General features: G+C 41.7%; 3 protein-coding genes across 6 annotated transcripts; 2 read left to right on the forward strand and 1 right to left on the reverse strand.

Annotated features, from left to right (window-relative positions):
- The first annotated feature begins 255 nt into the window (after positions 1-255).
- On the forward strand, positions 256-5,892 carry glb1l (galactosidase, beta 1-like). Its single transcript, XM_084023827.1, has 16 exons — positions 256-450; positions 904-1,073; positions 1,162-1,312; positions 2,155-2,215; positions 2,291-2,385; positions 2,465-2,645; positions 2,733-2,791; positions 2,885-3,006; positions 3,131-3,171; positions 3,268-3,386; positions 3,485-3,559; positions 3,640-3,729; positions 3,858-3,971; positions 4,154-4,285; positions 4,971-5,198; positions 5,303-5,892. The coding sequence occupies exons 1-16, from the start codon at positions 385-387 to the stop codon at positions 5,504-5,506; spliced, it is 1,908 nt and encodes a 635-aa protein (XP_083879953.1). The 5' UTR covers positions 256-384; the 3' UTR covers positions 5,507-5,892.
- Positions 5,893-5,990: 98 nt separating this feature from the next.
- ankzf1 (ankyrin repeat and zinc finger peptidyl tRNA hydrolase 1) lies at positions 5,991-11,801 on the reverse strand. Of its 4 annotated transcripts, none has more exons than XM_084023823.1 (16): positions 11,725-11,790; positions 11,292-11,430; positions 11,086-11,204; positions 9,799-9,901; positions 9,496-9,710; positions 9,298-9,407; positions 8,806-8,959; positions 8,048-8,270; positions 7,857-7,955; positions 7,559-7,726; positions 7,309-7,440; positions 6,931-7,213; positions 6,715-6,826; positions 6,466-6,633; positions 6,306-6,376; positions 5,991-6,192 (listed from the first exon to the last, which is right to left on the reverse strand). In XM_084023823.1, exons 1-16 carry the CDS (start codon positions 11,725-11,727, stop codon positions 6,066-6,068), a joined length of 2,226 nt encoding a protein of 741 aa, XP_083879949.1. In that variant the 5' UTR covers positions 11,728-11,790; the 3' UTR covers positions 5,991-6,065. The 4 variants fall into 4 exon arrangements, with proteins under 4 accessions (XP_083879949.1, XP_083879950.1, XP_083879951.1 ...); XM_084023824.1 differs by having other exon boundaries at positions 7,559-7,723; positions 11,725-11,789; XM_084023825.1 differs by lacking the exon at positions 11,725-11,790.
- A 2,578-nt stretch (positions 11,802-14,379) lies between these two features.
- Positions 14,380-18,728, forward strand: LOC311022447 (uncharacterized protein; the record flags this gene model as incomplete). The annotated part of the gene is made up of 18 exons (XM_084023701.1): positions 14,380-14,439; positions 14,516-14,558; positions 14,640-14,699; positions 14,805-14,960; positions 15,053-15,170; positions 15,292-15,470; positions 15,649-15,730; positions 15,814-15,947; positions 16,051-16,067; positions 17,108-17,179; positions 17,273-17,324; positions 17,418-17,477; positions 17,578-17,730; positions 17,822-17,939; positions 18,046-18,224; positions 18,332-18,413; positions 18,497-18,621; positions 18,715-18,728. The coding sequence occupies 18 exons, from the start codon at positions 14,380-14,382 to the stop codon at positions 18,726-18,728; spliced, it is 1,704 nt and encodes a 567-aa protein (XP_083879827.1).
- Between the last annotated feature and the right edge of the window lie 547 nt (positions 18,729-19,275).

The raw sequence follows: 19,275 nt of genomic DNA on the forward strand, positions 1-19,275 counted from the left end.
GTGATCAAACTGCGAATTGATGTTAAAGTTAAATTGTTATTATTTCCATTATTTGAAAGTGAACTGGAAATTTCTCCAGTAAATATTTATTTGTGCTTTATTACATAAATGATAAGGAGAGGACTGTCTAAGAAGCTTGGATGGGGTCAACCATGCAGCTTTGCAAGGCTGAGGTGAACCCGACGTAGTTTAGGACCCCGCAGAAGCCCAACGATGATCACGTGATAGTGCTTTAAGGGACGTTATGGGTGATGATGACGCTGCCACCCTCCTGCTGTACAGACTGGATGCAGCAACTCTGTAATAGCAGACGCGAGACAGTAAAAGCGCAAAAGAAATTAGCGATGAAGTGGTTTTAAGTTTGCTCGCGGGGAGGTAGCGGACATGGCTGCTGGTGTCTTACTCTGTGTTGCAGTGAACGTCGCCTGTTTGTCTGTCTGCGGAAACCTGGTAAGAAAGAAACTCACTGCGTTATTTTTAGGGGGAAAACAAGTCATCTGATCATCACCACAGGTCTGTAGTTTCCGCAGAGATTAAGTGGAAAGTTTTTCTTTAAAATTCGTTTTATAACAGAGAAAAACCCTTTGAAATAAATAGTAACAGGAATGAAATGCACAATATATTCTAATCCTAATATTATCCCCTGAAGACAGATTGCAGGTGATTACTACTAGTGTATTGGTGGAAGTAGCAATACACACACACACACACACACACACACACACACACACACACACACACACACACAGTGTGTATACAATAATCAAGTAAAGTATATGTGCCTGACATTTTTACTTAAGGACAGTACTAAATAAATAATAGTTGCATTCCATCACTGCTTATATGTAATAGAGATTATAGAGGCGATGCAAAGTGTAACAGATGCCGTGCCATCTCTTGCAGGTCTCAGGAGAAAGATCATTCTCTATAGACTACACAAACAACCGTTTCCTCAAAGATGGCAAGCCTTTTCAGTACATCTCCGGCAGCATTCACTACTCCAGAATCCCACGGTACTACTGGAAGGACCGGCTCCTAAAGATGTACATGACTGGACTCAACGCCATCCAAGTGTAAGGTCAACACGTCACATTCTGGAGTACATATTTACTAGTGAGTTGTGCTCTTTGTTTAGCGTACGTGTCCTCTGCCTCCACACAGATATGTGCCCTGGAACTTCCATGAAGCGATACAGGGGGTCCAAAACTTCACAGGGGACCGAGATCTGGAGCATTTTTTGGACCTGGCCAATCAGACAGGCCTTCTGGTCATCTTGCGTCCCGGACCGTACATCTGTGCAGAGTGGGAAATGGTGAGAAATTTAAGTTTTTGAACAGTTGTAAGAACAAAATTAGATCACAATAGAAAATTCCATGTCAGATAGGCCTGTTCGATTAATCGATTTTAAATCGTAATCGCGATTATGTCGTTAGGATGATGTTAAAAACGTGAAAATCGTAAAATCGATTTTTCAAAAAGTTAAAGTTCTGCACTTTATTCATTCATTTTTGTTTAATGGACACACCTTTAGATACATGTGAAAGTGAGGTTTTTCTCTTAATCCCAAAGGGATTGGGTTTTTTTTGTTTACAAGAGGTCTACAAGAAGATAACATGGAGCAAAGCCAGATGGCAAAAGTTCATTAATTGTTCTTTATATTAATCCCTTGAGGGATTTTTTTTGTTTAATAAGAGCAAGGTTTGCACTCAAATCCCAAAGGGGAAATTTTTAGCAAAATGTTCAATAAAAACAGCATATTTGAAATATTTTTTTTGCCTTTTGTCATTTCACAAAATAATTGAAATCGTAATCAAAAATCGGATTTTGAGAGAAGAAAATCGGGATTTTATTTTTGGGCAAAATCGAACAGCCCTAATGTCAGATTAATGTGACGGGCAGATTTACTCGTCATATTGTTATTACTAGAAATGTATCCGTTACTCTCCTTACAACATGCACACTTAGAATGAATGTAGACCAGGCTACAGTGTTTATATTGCATACACTTTAAAATAAAAGCTAGATTTGCCACCTTACTAAGTAATCTGAATTATGATCTCCAACTGTTTCCTGTGTGCTTTCTTTCAGTGAAGTTGCACATTCAATAAAATGTGTCGCAACCTGTTTTCCGTTAATTCATTTACTTTTTCACAGGGTGGATTGCCGGCGTGGCTGCTTGAGAAACCAAATATCATACTTCGCTCAGCTGATGCAGGTATAATATGCACCAATGTGTATAACATGCTCAATGTGTAGCAATATGCCTTTAATTTGTTTTCTCTGGCTCCAGACTACATCCAGGCAGTCAGCAACTGGCTTGCTGTTCTTCTGCCCAAAATGAGGCCGTGGCTGTATACCAACGGGGGCAACATCATTACTGTCCAGGTAGAGCTTTAAGTGGTTACATTTTGTGTTATAGTATTAGAACGCTGGTTTTAATGAATCATCTTTTTTTTGGCTACAGGTGGAGAACGAATATGGAAGTTACTTTGCCTGTGACTACAACTACATGCGTCACCTGCGGACTCTGTTCCGCTTGTTTCTGGGTGAAGACACGGTCCTGTTCACCACTGATGGGAACACGGACAAGGAAATGGCATGTGGGACTCTGCAGGGATTATACGCCACAGTGGACTTCGGCACGGGTTGGTGCTGTATGAAAATTATTAACAAGAGAGCGTCCCGTACTTTTTCGGAAAGTTGCAATTTCTACAATTTATCCCCTCATACAGACACCAACATAACGAAAGCCTTCAACCGGCAACGAAGGTTTGAACCTCGAGGGCCCCTGGTTAGTCCCATCTTAATTTCACTTATCTGACCGTGCAGAAATGCCTCCTCGCACCAAGCATGTGACGGGAAACTGTTTTAAATGGTGACACAGGTGAACTCGGAGTTCTACACCGGCTGGTTGGACCACTGGGGAGATCAGCACGCTGTGGTTGATGTTCAGAAGGTCAGCAGAGTGCTAGCAGAAATGCTTACCATGGGGGCCAACGTCAACATGTACGTCCCTCCAAACACTTCGTTTCCCGCCACTTTTCTAGATTTTCTTATCGTCAACAACTCCCATGAATAAAGAATGTTGCCCAAACTGCTCCCGCTAAGTCTACCACCGCTTTATTCCCAGGTACATGTTTGAAGGGGGCACCAACTTCGGCTACTGGAACGGTAAAATCATTTCATAATCAGTACCTCGGTTGTTCCCACGGTTTTAGATTAAGGCCCCGGCTTGTGGCGCGCTCATCTCTTTGTATCTCTCTACAGGCGCCGATCATGACACGCGGTTCCGCTCGGTAGTGACTAGTTATGATTACGACGCCCCGCTGTCTGAGGCGGGAGACCCCACAGAGAAGCTGCTGGCCATCAGGGACGTCATTAAGCAGGTACCATGGATTGAACTGCCACCCACTGAGCTGGAGGTCCTCATTACACGTGTTCATATGTCTTAAGATATGATTAATACATGACCCTTTCTCTACAGTTTAGAGATATTCCATCCGGCCCAATGCCACCAGCGAGTCGGAAGTTTGCCTACGGCTTTGTGACCCTCAAAAAGGTAATATGATTTCAGCTTTTAATGCATGAAAAGTGTACAGAGCCGCTGGTCGGGACTTGGAATAATGGACACCTTTTCAGGTTGGCAACTTCAGCAGTGTGTTGAAGACCCTCTCACCCGTCGGGCCGGTAAAATCGCAGTATCCCCTGACGTTTGAAGAGATGAAACAGGTATGGTGTCTAAAAGGCAGCAACAACAGGGGCAGGGGCTAGTGTTGTAGTGGCAGTAAACCTGATGGAACATGGAGAACTTCTAGACCGTTTGTGTGTCTGCAACCTGTCATGTCCATTGTGTTCAGTACTATGGATACATGCTTTATCGGACCACGCTGCCCCGGGACCTCTTCGAACCTACGCCACTTATCACTCCACTGAATGGGGTTCATGACCGCGCATATGTGTCCGTCAATGGGGTAAGCTTTCACAATGACCATTTGTTGTCTAGCCAATCAGATTGTTCAGGTCAGGTACAAGGGGAGAAACCACGACAAGTTAAGAGCGGATATGACTGTTCGTAAAATATCAGATAATTCTCACTCAGTTATTTATTTTTGTTTTTAATCTTCATACTTATGAGTGTGTGTGTGTGTGCCAGGTTTACCAGGGTCTGTTGGAAAGAGACACGGTGCTGGTGATGAACGTCACTGGACAGCAGGGGGACACTGTTGACATCCTCATTGAGAACATGGGCAGAGTGAACTTTGGCAACAAGATTAATGACTACAAGGCAAGACATCACACTCCAATCACACTTCAATCTTGTAGACACGGTGGAGGGACATATCGTATCAAATTGTGTTGTTTATTAAAGCGGTCAATAATAACGTATAGTGCAGCTTATAGTGCCAAAGGTACTTTATGTAATTTATGTGTACAATGCTAAGCCGTTAAAATAATAATTGTTGGCAGATTCATATATTTACAGAACATATTTGAATTCTATATTGGCATTTCTACTTAACAATTTCACCTCATTACATTGAATAAATAGGAAGATATTATAGGTTGTATTCATGTTAATGTGTATTTTTGGACATATTTATATTTTTGGAAGAACTAAATCTTGGGATCAAATCATTTCGGGGACCCCCTGCAGTAACTCTGAGGACCCCCTAGGGGTCACGGACCTCCTGTTGAAGATCTCTGTTTTTCTTCACACACAGTCACATCTTTAATGCCCGTGTCTTGTTTCACAAACCTCAGTGCTGTATGTGTAAATCTCATCTTGTTTCATTTTGACCCCATTTAACCCCAGCAAATAGAAACATGTTGACATTTAAATCCTTCCCTCTACCTCACACTGGGCTGGCACATTTGAGAACGACTATTCCACCTTATTTGATGTTTATCGAGCAGCCTTACCTGCTTACGCATAGTATTAGCTATTAAACAGTCAGCATCCCTTTCTTCAGGGCCTCTTGAGCAACTTAATCCTGGGAAAAGATGTACTGACTAACTGGACGATCTACCCGTTGGACATCGATGGAGCCATCGCTGATGGATGGCCTCATTCAGACAGTAAAAGGTCCTTCCCCATCCCTCAGAGAGATCCTTTATATGGACCAGTGTTGTACATGGGAACCTTACAGCCCAACGGCCTTGCTTGGGACACCTTTCTCAAGCTCAATGAATGGACAAAGGTATTGCTGATATTTTTTGAAGTGGGAAATGTTCATTCCTATGTGGGTTTACCTCATGATTCCAGGGGGGAAATCCATTTATCTCTGTCATTTTCTTTTTCCAGGGGCAAGTTTGGATTAATGGTGTGAATCTGGGACGCTACTGGCCATCAAGGGGGCCTCAACTGACTCTTTATGTCCCTGGACCCCTGCTCAGCACCACCCTGCCCAACAACATCACAGTGCTGGAGCTGGAGAGAGCCCCACCACACCTAAGGGTTCTTTTCATGGACCGGCCTCAACTTAATGCCATTGCTGAAAAGTCCTAACAGTGACAAGTTTCTCAGTATTCAGCTGCATACATTCTACATGCCAATATCTGAAGTTTGACGGAAGCCAAGTAAAAGTCCTCTGAACATTGCTCAGTGCTTTATCCAACTCTGTAGTGTCAGTATTCTACACCCCTTCAGATTTCAGTGTATCACTTGTAACCGATTCTCTAATACCGCAATCTAATGTCAATTGCTTTAAACAGCAGCTTCAGTCAAACAGTGATGCAATCATAATTTTGTCTTTAAGGTTGAATGTTCACCGTTGCCCGTGGAAAAAAATGACAGCAATATACAGAGTATTACAGTTTTTTTTATTGCATTTTTTTTTTTTTTTACCATTTCCATAGTCGGAGATACTGTGAATAAATTAATCATTTATTACATATTGTTTTAAATGCACTAAACGCAAATCGGTTGAAATAAAATTATTTAAAATGCATGTAGTTTAGAGATGAAGGAAATGAAACTAGCACACTGGAAAGACAAATTCACTTTTAGTTTATAGGTAGCTGCCTTCCAACACAGACTTTCCACGTGGGTGTTACATACATGGGTGTTAGGTCTTGCCAGGAAGGGTGTTGGCTTTTCGATGTGCTTGGACACAGTGAGGGGTGCAGAACGAATACTCCAGGTACTGAAATGGGATCTTCCCAAGGAGAGACTCTCCACACGTCCAGCACCTCCTGGAGGCAAAGACAAACAAAAAGAACATTGAATTTTGAGTAAAAAAGCATTTCAGGTATTTTAGTGATGTTGTGACTAAGCTCAATGAGAGGATGGCTCTTCTGTGACTCACTTGACATTAGAGAGGCCAACTCCTGTTGCAGCTACTTGCTCCGCCAACCTCCTTTCTGCCGCCAGAGCTCTCTATAAACCAAAAGGAAATTGTAAATATTTTCGAGTTGTTTTAACAAACCACAGCCTTAAAATCAGAGATTTAATACACATGAACTCACCTTTTCACGATCAGTCAAAGATGCAAACCTCTTCTTTTCCTCTGCCTCCAACTCATGTTGCCTCTTTTCCTCCTTCTGACCTTTTTCTCGCTGTTTTCTCAATGCCTTCTGTGCCTTTTTCTTCTCCATCATCTTGGATTCAATCTCTGCCGTTAGCGGCCCAGGGACCTGGAGGTGCACACGTGTAAAACTAAGATCTCTGCTTGGATTTATTGGCCCACATGTCAAAGTCAGACTAGACATTCTTACCTGTGCCTTTCCGTAGTCGTATTTGTCAGGATTCTCCCCCATGTATTTACGAAAGACATTCCTTGTGTCTTTGTCGGGGCCGACAATATACGGAGTTTGCCCTTTCTTATCCCTGTAAAGGAATAACGTTTAAGTCTGGGCATTGGTTCATTGCACTCAGGGTAAATGATCACACCGAAATTTTACCTTTACTGCACTTGACAATATTTGTTATACCTACAGGCTGGGTCTGCTCCTGCATCCAGGAGCAGCCTGATCACTGCCTTTTGTGCAGCTGCAGAGGCAACATGTAGCAGAGTGAACCCTGACGAGTCTATGGGCTCATTGAGGAGAGGTCGAGGACTTGGGACATCAGAAAGGTTGCTCTCCAGCTGCTCTCGACACTCGGATGCATCTCCAGGGAGTTGAAGGAGTCTACGTACAGCGTCCACATCCCCGACCTTACAGGCTGTGAACACTTCATCCTTCAGGCCATACTCTGACAACTCATCCACAGTATCTATAGACACAGAAAGCTAAAAATGAGTATCTTGACAGAGTTGCGAGATTGAAAAAATAACATTGAACAAAAGTGAGAAAGAAGCTCTTACTCACCTCCCAGTTGTTTCTTGCTCTGTGCCTTCTTCTTCCCCTTGTTCTTTGATCGCGTCTCCTGAGGGGCATCTTCTGCTGGTGTCGCTTCGAGCCCTTCCTCTTCTCGATTGTCTGCTTCTGTGTGACTCAATTCTGTCACACGTGGATGTGAAATTCATGAATCTTGCAGACGTTTCATGTGATTAAAAAGCATTCCCTGGGTTTCTATAGTAGTAGCCTCTTATGTGTGGACACACTGGACCCGACCTACCCTCATTTGGCAGTTTGCTTTCCTCCTTTTTTCTCCTCCGTCTTCTCCTGTGTCTGGAGGGGTTGATTTCAAACTCCCTGAGGTCCAGAGTTCCTATTGTAAGCTCTGTCATCACCAGCTGGATCTCTCCACCCTCTTCTTCACCAGAACTATCCGGATTTTCATCTGCTGATGGCAAACATAAAAACTAAGGGTTCTGTAATACTAAAATTCACACTGGAAAAATGTTGAAAACTTGAAAAGAAATCACTATAAACCACAATAGAGTGTAAGCCCACAGTGTCCCTCTTAAGTTTACCTTTCTCTTGTTTGGTATTTATTCGTTCTGTGGGTTTGAACGATTTTTTCCGGTCCTTCTTCGATGTCCCAAAGACTGCAGACATGTCTGTGTCTTTCCCTGCAACAAGATATTTTGCTCACAGTGATGATTATACTCTGACTGTGACAAGATAACATGTCATTATTCTCAGGATGTATAATTCTGCTTACCATAAACATGGATGGTAGAAAGGACCTCGTGTACCCTCTGTGCTTCCCGAAAGGTTGCCCTGCGTGTGGCAAACGGGAGCGTGTGGATCCTGGGATCTTTTTTGTCCAACGGAGCTGCACGACCACCAAAAAAGAGGCTTTTATTGTAGCGGGGTGCCCGTACAAATATGGCAGAGGCCTCCTTCAAGTATTCAGCCCAGCTGATCAGGAGATCCTGAACGTCCTGCAAAATGTTGCACAAGTGTTTGTCGGTAAACATGAAAAACTTGCCACCTCACCTGAGCTGTTTAATACACTGCAGAGAATACTTCCAGAGATGGAATACACTTTCAAATAGGAATTGTATTAATTTTGAAAAACTCAATTATTATTAAAGTGTTGAACAATAATAAATATGAGGAGTATGTGTTGTCCGGTTTCACTCTCTTCTGACAAAACGCAACTGCTCACTCAGATTTGCCTTTTGGAATAAACAACTACGACAGAGAGCAAACTGTTTTCATGAATAAGCAGCACCAAGGCTCTGTGGATGCATGGGCACACAGTAAATACAATTATCACTCTTACAGCAGGATGGATACCATAACAGAAACTTGAATTGGAGGAAAAATGAAAGGATTTCAGCAGAAAGCATCATGGGGAGTTATGTGGATCATCATTAGACATGTGACAGAACAAAACAGCTTAACTTTGTATAAAAGAGGAAACTAATTGTAAAGGAAAAAATTCCAGCACTGTTAAATTTTCTTTAACCTTGCCTTGACTAGCGCCGCCTCATTGTGTCGCCTGAGAGCAGCTCCGGCAGACTTTGCCGTGTGACCACGGTTCTGAGAGTCTTTGAGTCCTTGAGCAGTCCCTCGCTTCGCTCGCACGGTGTATCGGTGGAAGGTTTTGTGCTGAAGGACTTCTTTTCTGTAAAATAAATACATTGTGCTTACACACTCGAGTGTGGTCGGCTGTCCTTTAAGAGTTTCTCCACATTTTGATTAACAAGACGACTTGTGAAGGACCCATAAAAAGAAACAAGTAGACAAATACAACTGGTAATAATCAGTCTGGCACTGGCTTTCAAGCATGATGGATTATACCATCAGTATTTTTACTTTATGCATTTGACTATAAACTAGTTTCTGAATGAGAAACTGAACTGGATGTCCATGAACATGAAAACCATGCTTTAACACTTACAATTCCAGCCATACCATGTAGTCTAAAATACTGAAAGCAGAACTCTGTTCACCAACACTCACCCTTGAAATACAGCACCAGCAAAGTGGCCGCCACCCGTCATGAGAATGACCCACACAGTCTTTTTACTTATGGCCGTCAGGGAGGATCCTGTGTCTTGCTCACAATCTGACTGAAATATTACAGGAACAGATCATTCAACAGAAATTAGAATTGAAATAAAATGTATGCTAACATACACATCACACGCCGAGCCTTACCTGTTTCTGCAGAATGCAGCGGTACGCTGATAGATATTCTCCAGCTGAGTTCTGGAAAACCACCTTGTTGGAGAGCCGGCCAGTAAATTCACTGGTTTCAACTGAGCTGTTGTCATCAATGCGGGCGACGTTGCTGCTCGTTCCTCCACTCTCATCACAATCCGAGTCTTCCTCCTCTGAATCGGACTCTGAGCCCGAGATACTCGACATGTCTCCTAAAAAAAGCAATAACTGAAAATCCATCAAATATTACAAACTCTACAAATCCCTCGTGTAGGCGTCAGGGACTCTGGTTTTCCTCACCAGCTCCGGTCTTCCTTTCAAACTCCTCAGCCGTGACTGGTGGCATCCCCGAAATCTTCAGCCTCAGGTTGAAGCGATGCCAATCGAGCTTGTAGTGCTCCATCTGAAATTTAAAGATAACATTATTATTATTATTATTATTATTATTATTTTTAACAGCTGACCCTGGCATCACTGACTCTGCTTTAACCTGGTTCACATCACATCTGACAAATCACACCTTTCAGGTCACATGGAATGGCTCTATGTCCAAACCCTGCTCTCTGGAAACGGGTGTCCCTCAAGGCTCAGTACTAGGACCACTTCTGTTCTCATTATACACCAGATCACTAGGCTCTGTAATCACATCACATGGATTCTCCTACCATTGTTATGCAGATGACACCCAGCGTGACCTCTCTTTTCCCCCAACCTCTGACACCCACATTGCAACTCGCATCTCGGACTGTCTGGCAGACATCTCTGTCTGGACAACTGCACATCACCTCAAGCTTAACCTGAATAAAACCGAACTCCTCTTCATCCCAGGGAAAGACTGCCCTCGCATGGACCTGTCGGTCACTGTCGAGGGCATCACAGTATTGCCTTTGTCAACTGCAAGGAACCTGGGTGTAATCCTCGATGACCAGCTATCCTGCACCCCCAACATCACTGCAGTGGCCCGATCCTGCAGATTTGTCCTCTACAACATCCGCACTATCCGGTCTTTCCTCACAAAACTCCTGGTCATCTCCCGCCTTGACTACTGCAACTCTCTCCTGGCTGGACTGCTGGCCTCGGCGACTAAACCATTGCAGCGTATCCAGAACGCTGCAGCAAGCCTTGTCTTCCAAAACCCAAATTCAGCCCACATCCAATTCAAGATGATGGCACTGGCCTTCAAGGCCATCATGGACACACTGGTCAAACCTCACGCAAGCGCCAATGTCAGGACAGCAGAGCAATTTGCCATCTTCCAAAAAAGACTCAAGACTCACCTGTTCAGACTTCACCTCAACTCTGTACAGCATGTGCATTTTTTTAAATGCTCTTACCTGTAGCACTTTGATCATAGCACTGTTGTACTTAAGGTATCCTTGCTGAACAGCTACTACTTTACTCAGATGAGGACCCAACACTCGTTTCGACTTTTTCACTCATACTTTATCGGCAATGACATGATGTGGTTTCTTTCTTTCAACAAATGTACTTATTGTAAGTCACTTTGGACTTAAGCGTCTGCTAAATGCCCTAAATGTAAATGATAACGCATGCTCGTGTACAAGTCTTCTGAAGTTGTGTGGTCACCTGTTCTTCACGACTAATGAAGGAGCATCTGCAGGCCGAGCAGGTCATCTTGTCTGACACCTCTCTGACGAGGCTGGACTCCCGCTGTCGGTCATCCTCTGGAGACTTGTCGTCCAACTCTGTGAGGAAAGCAACATAAAGCTCAAATAACACACAACATGAAAGGTCTTAACGACAGAAACTACAGCTACAATAAACACACATACCGTCTGAGGCGGGGTCGGTGTTGACAGCCTTCACTTCTCTCAGTCCCATCAAAGCCTCATCATTTGGGCACAGATTAAAGATGGAGCGGTAGTCGGCACAAGTCGTCATGTTGTTGTTTGTTCTTACCTCATTGACCTGCTAAGTTAAGACAATAATAACGATTGTTAAGTAGTTAGTCAAGCTCTTACATAACTGGCAACAGCGCGTACAAACCAATGTTAGCCTATTCTGAAAGCTAACGTTACCTCAGCTGATGTAACGTTAACTGTTAACTATCTCTCTCTTGCTCTTTGAACGACACGTGTAACAGTGACTAAAAGCCATTATCGGCATAAAGAGGCGGTGCCGTCAACCCTTTTCTAATACGTATTTCACAACATTACAGCCAGTTTGCGTTAAACTTACGTCACATACAAACAGCAACCAACTTACCATAGAAATTTATCTAAAAAAAAAAAAAAAAAAGCAGTGTTTCACTCCCGCTTCCTCCTCATGCCATAACTACGGAAGCCCGAAAGCGCCACTAAAGCGTGAACGAGAAGGCGTTCACTCATGGCGACAGCAGCCTTACCGGAAGTCTTTTAACGGTCGACACGCCCTCTAGTTGGTTTTCGGTTATGGATTCGACGCTGCAGCTGCTCGGACTGTAGAGAGATGACTGATTAAACCCAAGTCAACATTTACTAAAATCAGATGTTTTCTGACGCAACATCTGAGTTAATTGTAGGTCTGAACAACAAAGGGACCACGTATAACTGTATTGTTTATTAGAATCTGCCCCCCTTGTTATGATCTGCTATTTCCCCCATTAACTTTTATTATGGGTAGGCTATAATCATAATTATTCTGGATTATTAAATATTTAATCTACAATCAGAATATCAATAAATAGACGCAGATTCCGAATAAATAACATTTACATTACATTCTGTCAGTAGAAATAGAGAAAGCAGGTTATTCATGTGCAGATAATAGACTACAGAGAGAAAACACTGCTGCTCTGACAGTGAGAATCGTGTGCCTTAATACTATTTGGACAGTGCAAATGTGTTCAGATCATACAGACACAAACTCCATCAAAAATCCATTGATCACCCTATTTCTTACAGCCAGTGCAACATCAAACTCAAGTAAATTGACTTTGTATTTCAGTGTTCAACTTTACCATACTTAGTATTTGCTCCACTACATTTTGAGGAAAATATTTGTACTACAATGCATGTATTTGACAACTTAAATTACAAGTTACTTTTAAGATTGAATTATAATGAATAACTTCTCTTAACTTTTCAAAAGGCTCAATATCAATTGAGTTTGTTCCTTACCACAACATTCACACGTTCCTGTATTGTGTTTTCCTATTTTGAATAATGTGTTGTTTGATTGTAAAATGTAAGTTTTGAATAACTACTTCTCTCCTCTTCTATTTTCTTTACAATAAATTCTAAATGTGTTCATCTCTCCCAAATCGCCCCATCATCTGCAAAAAGACAACATCTCATCCCTTTCTCTGAAAAACATGATTTAATGTGTTTATGTTATGTTCTATTATTTTTACGATTTTAAACATCCATATACCTCTTCTGAATTCACTCTAATATTTTGATACATACCCTTTGTTTTCTATATAATACCATATGTTAAGCTTACATTTAGGCTATCATTCTTCCCATACTTTGCATACATTGGATGCTAAAATAATCCCTATATTTTTACAATCTCTTATTGGTCTGTGTATCGGAACAACAACAACAAGAACAACTCTCCAGATATATTATTATTATTATTATTATTATTATTATACAGCGATAATAATTATTTAAATGTACCTCGCCCTGAAACTCAAGCAGCACTGACAAACTGTAATTTCTCAGAGTCAGCAATCAACAATCTCTCTCCTCCACCACCTCGCCTCCTTGTGCGCTTCGTTTGATTTTTTTTCAGATCCTCGTTAAGGGGAATTCTAGTGATCACTCAACGAGAAACTTTATTCTTACCCACAACTCTTCTTTCACTTTCCCCGTTTCATGCCTGACAGGGTTAAGTATACGACATGCGCCAGCAGACAACCGAGCCCGGATAGCTCAGTCGGTAGAGCATCAGACTTTTAATCTGAGGGTCCAGGGTTCAAGTCCCTGTTCGGGCGATAGTATTTTTTCTTTCACAACGGTTTGAGGACGACATATGTTATTCGCACATGTTGTCCAAGAGTTACCTCTCATTTGAAATTAGGAGTGCTGCGTGTCAATATATATATATATATTCTCTTTTTGGATATTTTCTATATTAAGCTGCTGAGCGTTTCTAAATCATTTCTGCATTCCCTTAATGTTACATAGAGTTGGAATTCGCAAGAATTGTTGCTGCATACCCCTCTGACACAGGGTGTCACCCCTGCCTTAACCCTAACCTTAACCCTAAACTTAACCCCAACCCTAACCCTTGCCTGGTGCTATCTGGTCAAACATAATCCGCAATCATTACCAATATTGGCTTCGCAAGATGATTGTATCACTATGATGATTTTCTTTAGATATTTAAATATAAAACAGACAAAACATGTATACTATTTATTTATACATTTTCTTAAAATATTTTAATATATTCATAATTGTTATCTTATCCAAATCTCGGGCAGCAGTGTGCCCTTTCCCTCTGCCCTTGGTCCCTATACAGACGTGCTTTAAAAGGACTTTAAAATAAACCCTATTATTTAAAGCCCATACATGATGATGTCCGGCACACTTATTTTTTTTTTTAGACATGGCCTTCTTTATAAGACCTCCAAAGCCAAAAAGTGTCCCAAAACCTGTACCAAACACTAAACCATTTAATTTAAAACTAGTCGTTGAAATGGAGCTGTTATTACCCACAGTGAGACGTTGCATTATCCTACTGTTGTGAGTTGTTGTTTAGAATCAAACTAATGTGGGGATTAAACTCCCTCACAAGCAAATATCAAGAACCTAGTAATTTACCTGTGGTAATCATGGGTATTATCTCTGGACAGTGATCTGGAACACCTATAAAGCGTAGGTGTTTCTGCACATAGAATGGCAGCACTGAAGACATATCCGACAGGCAGAAATGGAGCAGATTATCCTCTTGTGCCTGGTTTCCACCTGTCTCTGGACCGTACATGCTCAGGTAAATATGCACGCTTGGAGTGGGACTGCGATTGCAACAGAATTACAACTTTGTCTGTCTTTTTTTTTTTTTGCAGAATTTTTTGTACAGCCCAAAATGGGGCCCCGTTGGCTATAAAGGTAAATGCAATTTGGATTTGATGTAAATGTTAATGTGTGATAGCAGTAAAAACGCACATGCTGACTAACAACTATTTTTAGAACGGGAAGAGCATGATGGGACAGCAATGGATGAAATCATTAAAGCTAATGAGTTCCAAGGTAAGGTGCAAACAATTTACTGTCATTCCTTTGCAGTTCACACCCTAAATGAGCCCCCGTTGCCAGTTCTAGTAGGATTTCATTTTCACTTGATTTCTGTCACAGCTTCCCGAATCATAGACGGCACCACCAGTCTCAGAGAGGGAGACATTGCGGTCTCTTCTGGAAGGCGCTCCAAAGTCTGCTTCGCTCGTAGCTGCCTCTGGTCTAAGTCAGTGGATGGACACGTCTATGTTGCATACAGGCTCTCACCTGCATACTGTATGCTATTTTAGTTTTCTGTGTATAAACACATGCAATACATTACAGTCTGATATTTTTTGAGATTCACTGACTTTAATTTCGCTGAACAGCTGAAATGGAGACAAAGCTGATAAAGAAAGGGATGGAAAGTGTAGAGAAAGGTACCTGTGTGCGGTTTGTTCCTCGGACTCACCAGCGGGACTACGTCGACATCCAGCCTAAGTCTGGGTGAGAAATGTTGCTTGGAAAGTTTGATCCCTGCAGTCCTTGTATTAAAAATGTACGTTTTTGGAGGCTAACTCAACCTTTGAAGATGATCTTATTATGGGTGATGTGTGTGTCGATCCAGGTGCTGGTCCTACCTTGGTCTACGTGGTGGAAGACAGACCGTGTCTCTTCAGAGCCCTGGCTGCCTCCGGGTTGGAGTGATCTCCCATGAATTCATGCATGCTCTGGGCTTTGTGCACGAACAGTCTCGTCTTGACCGGGACAACTATGTCACCATCATGTGGCCAAACATTTGGAGGGGTAATTTCACAGGGGCTGAAGGGGGGTTGGCATTGGGGGAATGAGATCCTCACGGATGGTAAATTAAAGGATAATCATATTTAACTGGTTTCTATACTAATTTACTAACAAATAAAAAAAAGTTTTATATAAAAGCTCAAACATATTGAGTCTAAAAGATTTTCTTTTTTTCCAACAGATCGGTTGAGGAACTTTGAGAAATTCAAGACTGACAGTCTGGACCTCCCATATGACTACGGCTCAATCATGCACTTTGGAATGTAACTACTATGACGTAGACCACTCAATATAGCATAATGTGGTTGATGTATGATGTCGTAACACATACTATGTATATGTTTAGGTATGCCTATTCTCAGGCTGGGGAGCCAACCATCATTCCTAAGAACAGCCAGAGCAACAAGGACATAAAGCTGGGCCAGGCGTCGACTCTCAGCCACATTGACAAGATGAAAATCAACAAGCTTTATAAATGTGGTTAGTAACAACCTGCACTAAAAACCACTCATTATTTCACAGCTGGTAACTGAATTGCAAAATGGGCAAATAATACTACACTTTTTTCTGTCCCTCTCCATAGGTGGCAAGGATGATTACTAACCAAACTGAACTGAGATGAAACAGCAATGTCCTGAAAGCAAATACAATGAATTGATGTTAAATTATGAGACAGTTTCAATAAAGATTGATACAAGCTTTCTATCGGCATTTCCTCTGTGAGCATGCATGTGTGTGTGTTTAAAGAAGACATTATGTTGTTGATGTTGAGAAGGATAAGAAGTGAGCGGGGGTGTAAACTATTGTTGTTTTAAAGAGAGAAATAGTCATCCGACAGTATACGGCGCACGTCATTTCATGAGTTGGTAACAGATGGCTTGAATGTGATGATTAATAATTGCATGCATAATGTTGCAGCAAAATAAAGTTTTTGAAGAATTAAATCATGGGTCATGAGATCACATTAAATGATAATTAAGAATCTGGATAAATGAAGAACCTATTTGTAGTATGACTGATTGAAACCATGCACCCTTAACTCAGAAACAGAAATATTATAGAAACAACATTCTTACAGTGAGGTAGGGAAGATTTTATAAATTTCTACGGATGGGATTCTCAGTCAATTGGCCCCTTGATACAAATAGAAATACAAGTTGGAGAAAAATAAGGGTTTGTTTTTATATTTACCTATGCGACAAAATGATTGTTGTCAGTTATTAGTTGATAGTTTATCACGAAATCACTGGTTGCCACTACAGTCAGACACAAATTGCTGGTCTGTCGGACTGGGTGGGCAGTTATTCTCCCGTTGGCGACTGCTGAGTCGTTGCACGTCCCAACGGCAAAACACCTTTAACGTGTCTTCGTTTCTGAAAGTGCTGAATCTTCCATCCGCTAAGTATGGAGCACAAGTGAAGGTCAGCATCAGGACCACCTGTTATGGAGCAGCAGCAGATTTGAGTAAATTACACACACTGCATGATGAAGGGTCTTAATCATGCTTCATCACAGAACATGTGCCCAATCAGTACAGAGCAGTGGAGGAGTATATAGATCCGGCGGAGGTGAGGAGTTCATTCAGCTCTTGAATCCGAAGACGGCGGACGAAAACTGGTACACCCGTCTGAAACACAACAATGCATCCTACCATGATCCTTCTGGGCGTCTTGTTTGGCGTGGTGACCCAGGCGTACACTCTACCCATCAAGGTCAGTACCTATAAATATGTTATAGCAAAAGCCCCTTTTAGTCTTTTCCTGCTTTGCAACCAAAATGTATTTTAATGCAACGTTGTATTACAGAATTCTACTGGAGTGCATGAGGGAAAAGTGAGGTTGAAAAGGAAATACTCAGGTGGGCTCTTTGAATAAAAGTTACTTTTGCATGCACGTTAATTTAACATTTTGAAATAAAGACTATAAGGTCTGCATTTGCTTTTGTGTTCAGATGAAATTATGGACCACGATGAAATGAATGCAATGGATCAAATCCTGGAAGTCAATAGGAGTAAGTAATATGTGAATTATATAACATTGTGAATTATTATTATTTTATTTTTAGTATACCCTGAACTAATTTCCTTTTGGTTGTTTTTTCCCCCCATCAGGGTTGCGAGCCCCCCGAGGACTGTCCTTCAGAGAGGGAGATATTGCCAGCTCCTACATCCAGAGTGCCATTACCTGTGCTGGTAACGCCTGCCTGTGGCCAAAATCAGTTGATGGATTTGTTTATGTTCCCTTCATGGTCTCTCCACAATATGGTATGAATCCACATGTTTAAAGAGGTATTGCAAAGGCATTGGGCTTTTAAACCTCTCAAATGTTTTATTTTTTGTTTTTTTTTCTTGGTAGACGACATGGACAGAATCACCATAGAAACTGGGATGCAAGACATTTCCTCAGGAACATGTATTCAATTTGTTCCACGCACTCATGAAGCCAGCTTCCTTGATATTCAGCCTAGATACGGGTGAGTGTGGCGGGTACACAAGGGTATTGAGATTGACTGTGATTCTTACTTAGTGAATTTAATTTTTGACAATGAATTGTGGCATTTCCCCATTCTGCACCCCAAGGTGTTGGTCGTTCCTGGGGCAGACCGGAGGAAGCCAGGTCCTGTCCCTGCAGACTCCTGGGTGCATGTGGTCAGGAGTGGCTGCCCACGAGTTCATGCACGCCCTCGGCTTTGTACATGAGCAGTCTCGCTCGGACCGAGACCAGTACGTCTCCATCGTATGGAAAAACATCATGCCAGGTTGGGATGAACGATCAACATTAGGCAATTGCATTCAGAAAGGCTTCTCCTCTTAGTAATTTCCATCAAATGAGTTATGTGTCCTTGTATGTCTTGTGTTTTGACAGACCACATACATAACTTCAGGAAACGGGCGACAAACAATCTCAATAGTCCATATGACTATAACTCTGTCATGCATTATGGAAGGTGAGCTGGTCTTTGGGACAATAGAATTACTGGTTTTGCTGGGGCATCGCAACACCTTATACTTATTTATATCTTTCATCCAGATATGCCTTCTCTGAAGATGGTGGACCAACAATAATCCCCAGACCAGATCCTTACACTCCCATCGGTCAGCGAGATGGACCCAGTAACCTCGATCTTCATAAAATAAATGTCCTATATAACTGTGGTAGGTGAATTTACACATACTGACTGAAAACAACTCTTAACCCTCTTTAATTCAAAATGACTTATTACTTTTCCCCTGTCCTCCCCACTGCAGGTGTCAACGAGTAGTTGGATCCAGAGTGTTATAATCTGTCATATTCTGCTGTCACATGTGTAAGGTGATATCAGGTCTTCAGTAGATACAGTAGGCAACATTACTTTATAGCAGTTTCATATTTCTATATTTTAATCATTATCACAAATTCCAGTCTTTACTTTAACATTGCCTCCAGTCAGACTACAAACTACTAATCAGGGATAAAGATAAGGAGAAATAAATGGATCTTCTTTTCTCTAACATCTGATGCATCTGATCTCTGAATAGTTTTCTGCCTCCTTTTCAGCTTCTGCTCACTTTAAATAAAGAAAATGCAACAGTAATGGTCTAATAGTGTGTTCCATGCATGTTTTTTTTTATCACGTCTCTGTCTTGCATTCTGATATTCCTTTCTGAAATGCTGGACTATATGGCATGATTAAGGGATTTACTAACATATATATTTACTTACATACTTCATTTGCACCACTGTTCTATGTGCTTTTGTGTACCCCCTTTGCTTTATATCAATTACAGCAGCTGTAAGTGCATGCTCTTACCCTGGAATAAACAGCTGTA

Source organism: Eutrigla gurnardus (genome assembly GCF_963514095.1).
Source record: "Eutrigla gurnardus genome assembly, chromosome: 12".
Classification (NCBI taxonomy): domain Eukaryota; kingdom Metazoa; phylum Chordata; class Actinopteri; order Perciformes; family Triglidae; genus Eutrigla; species Eutrigla gurnardus.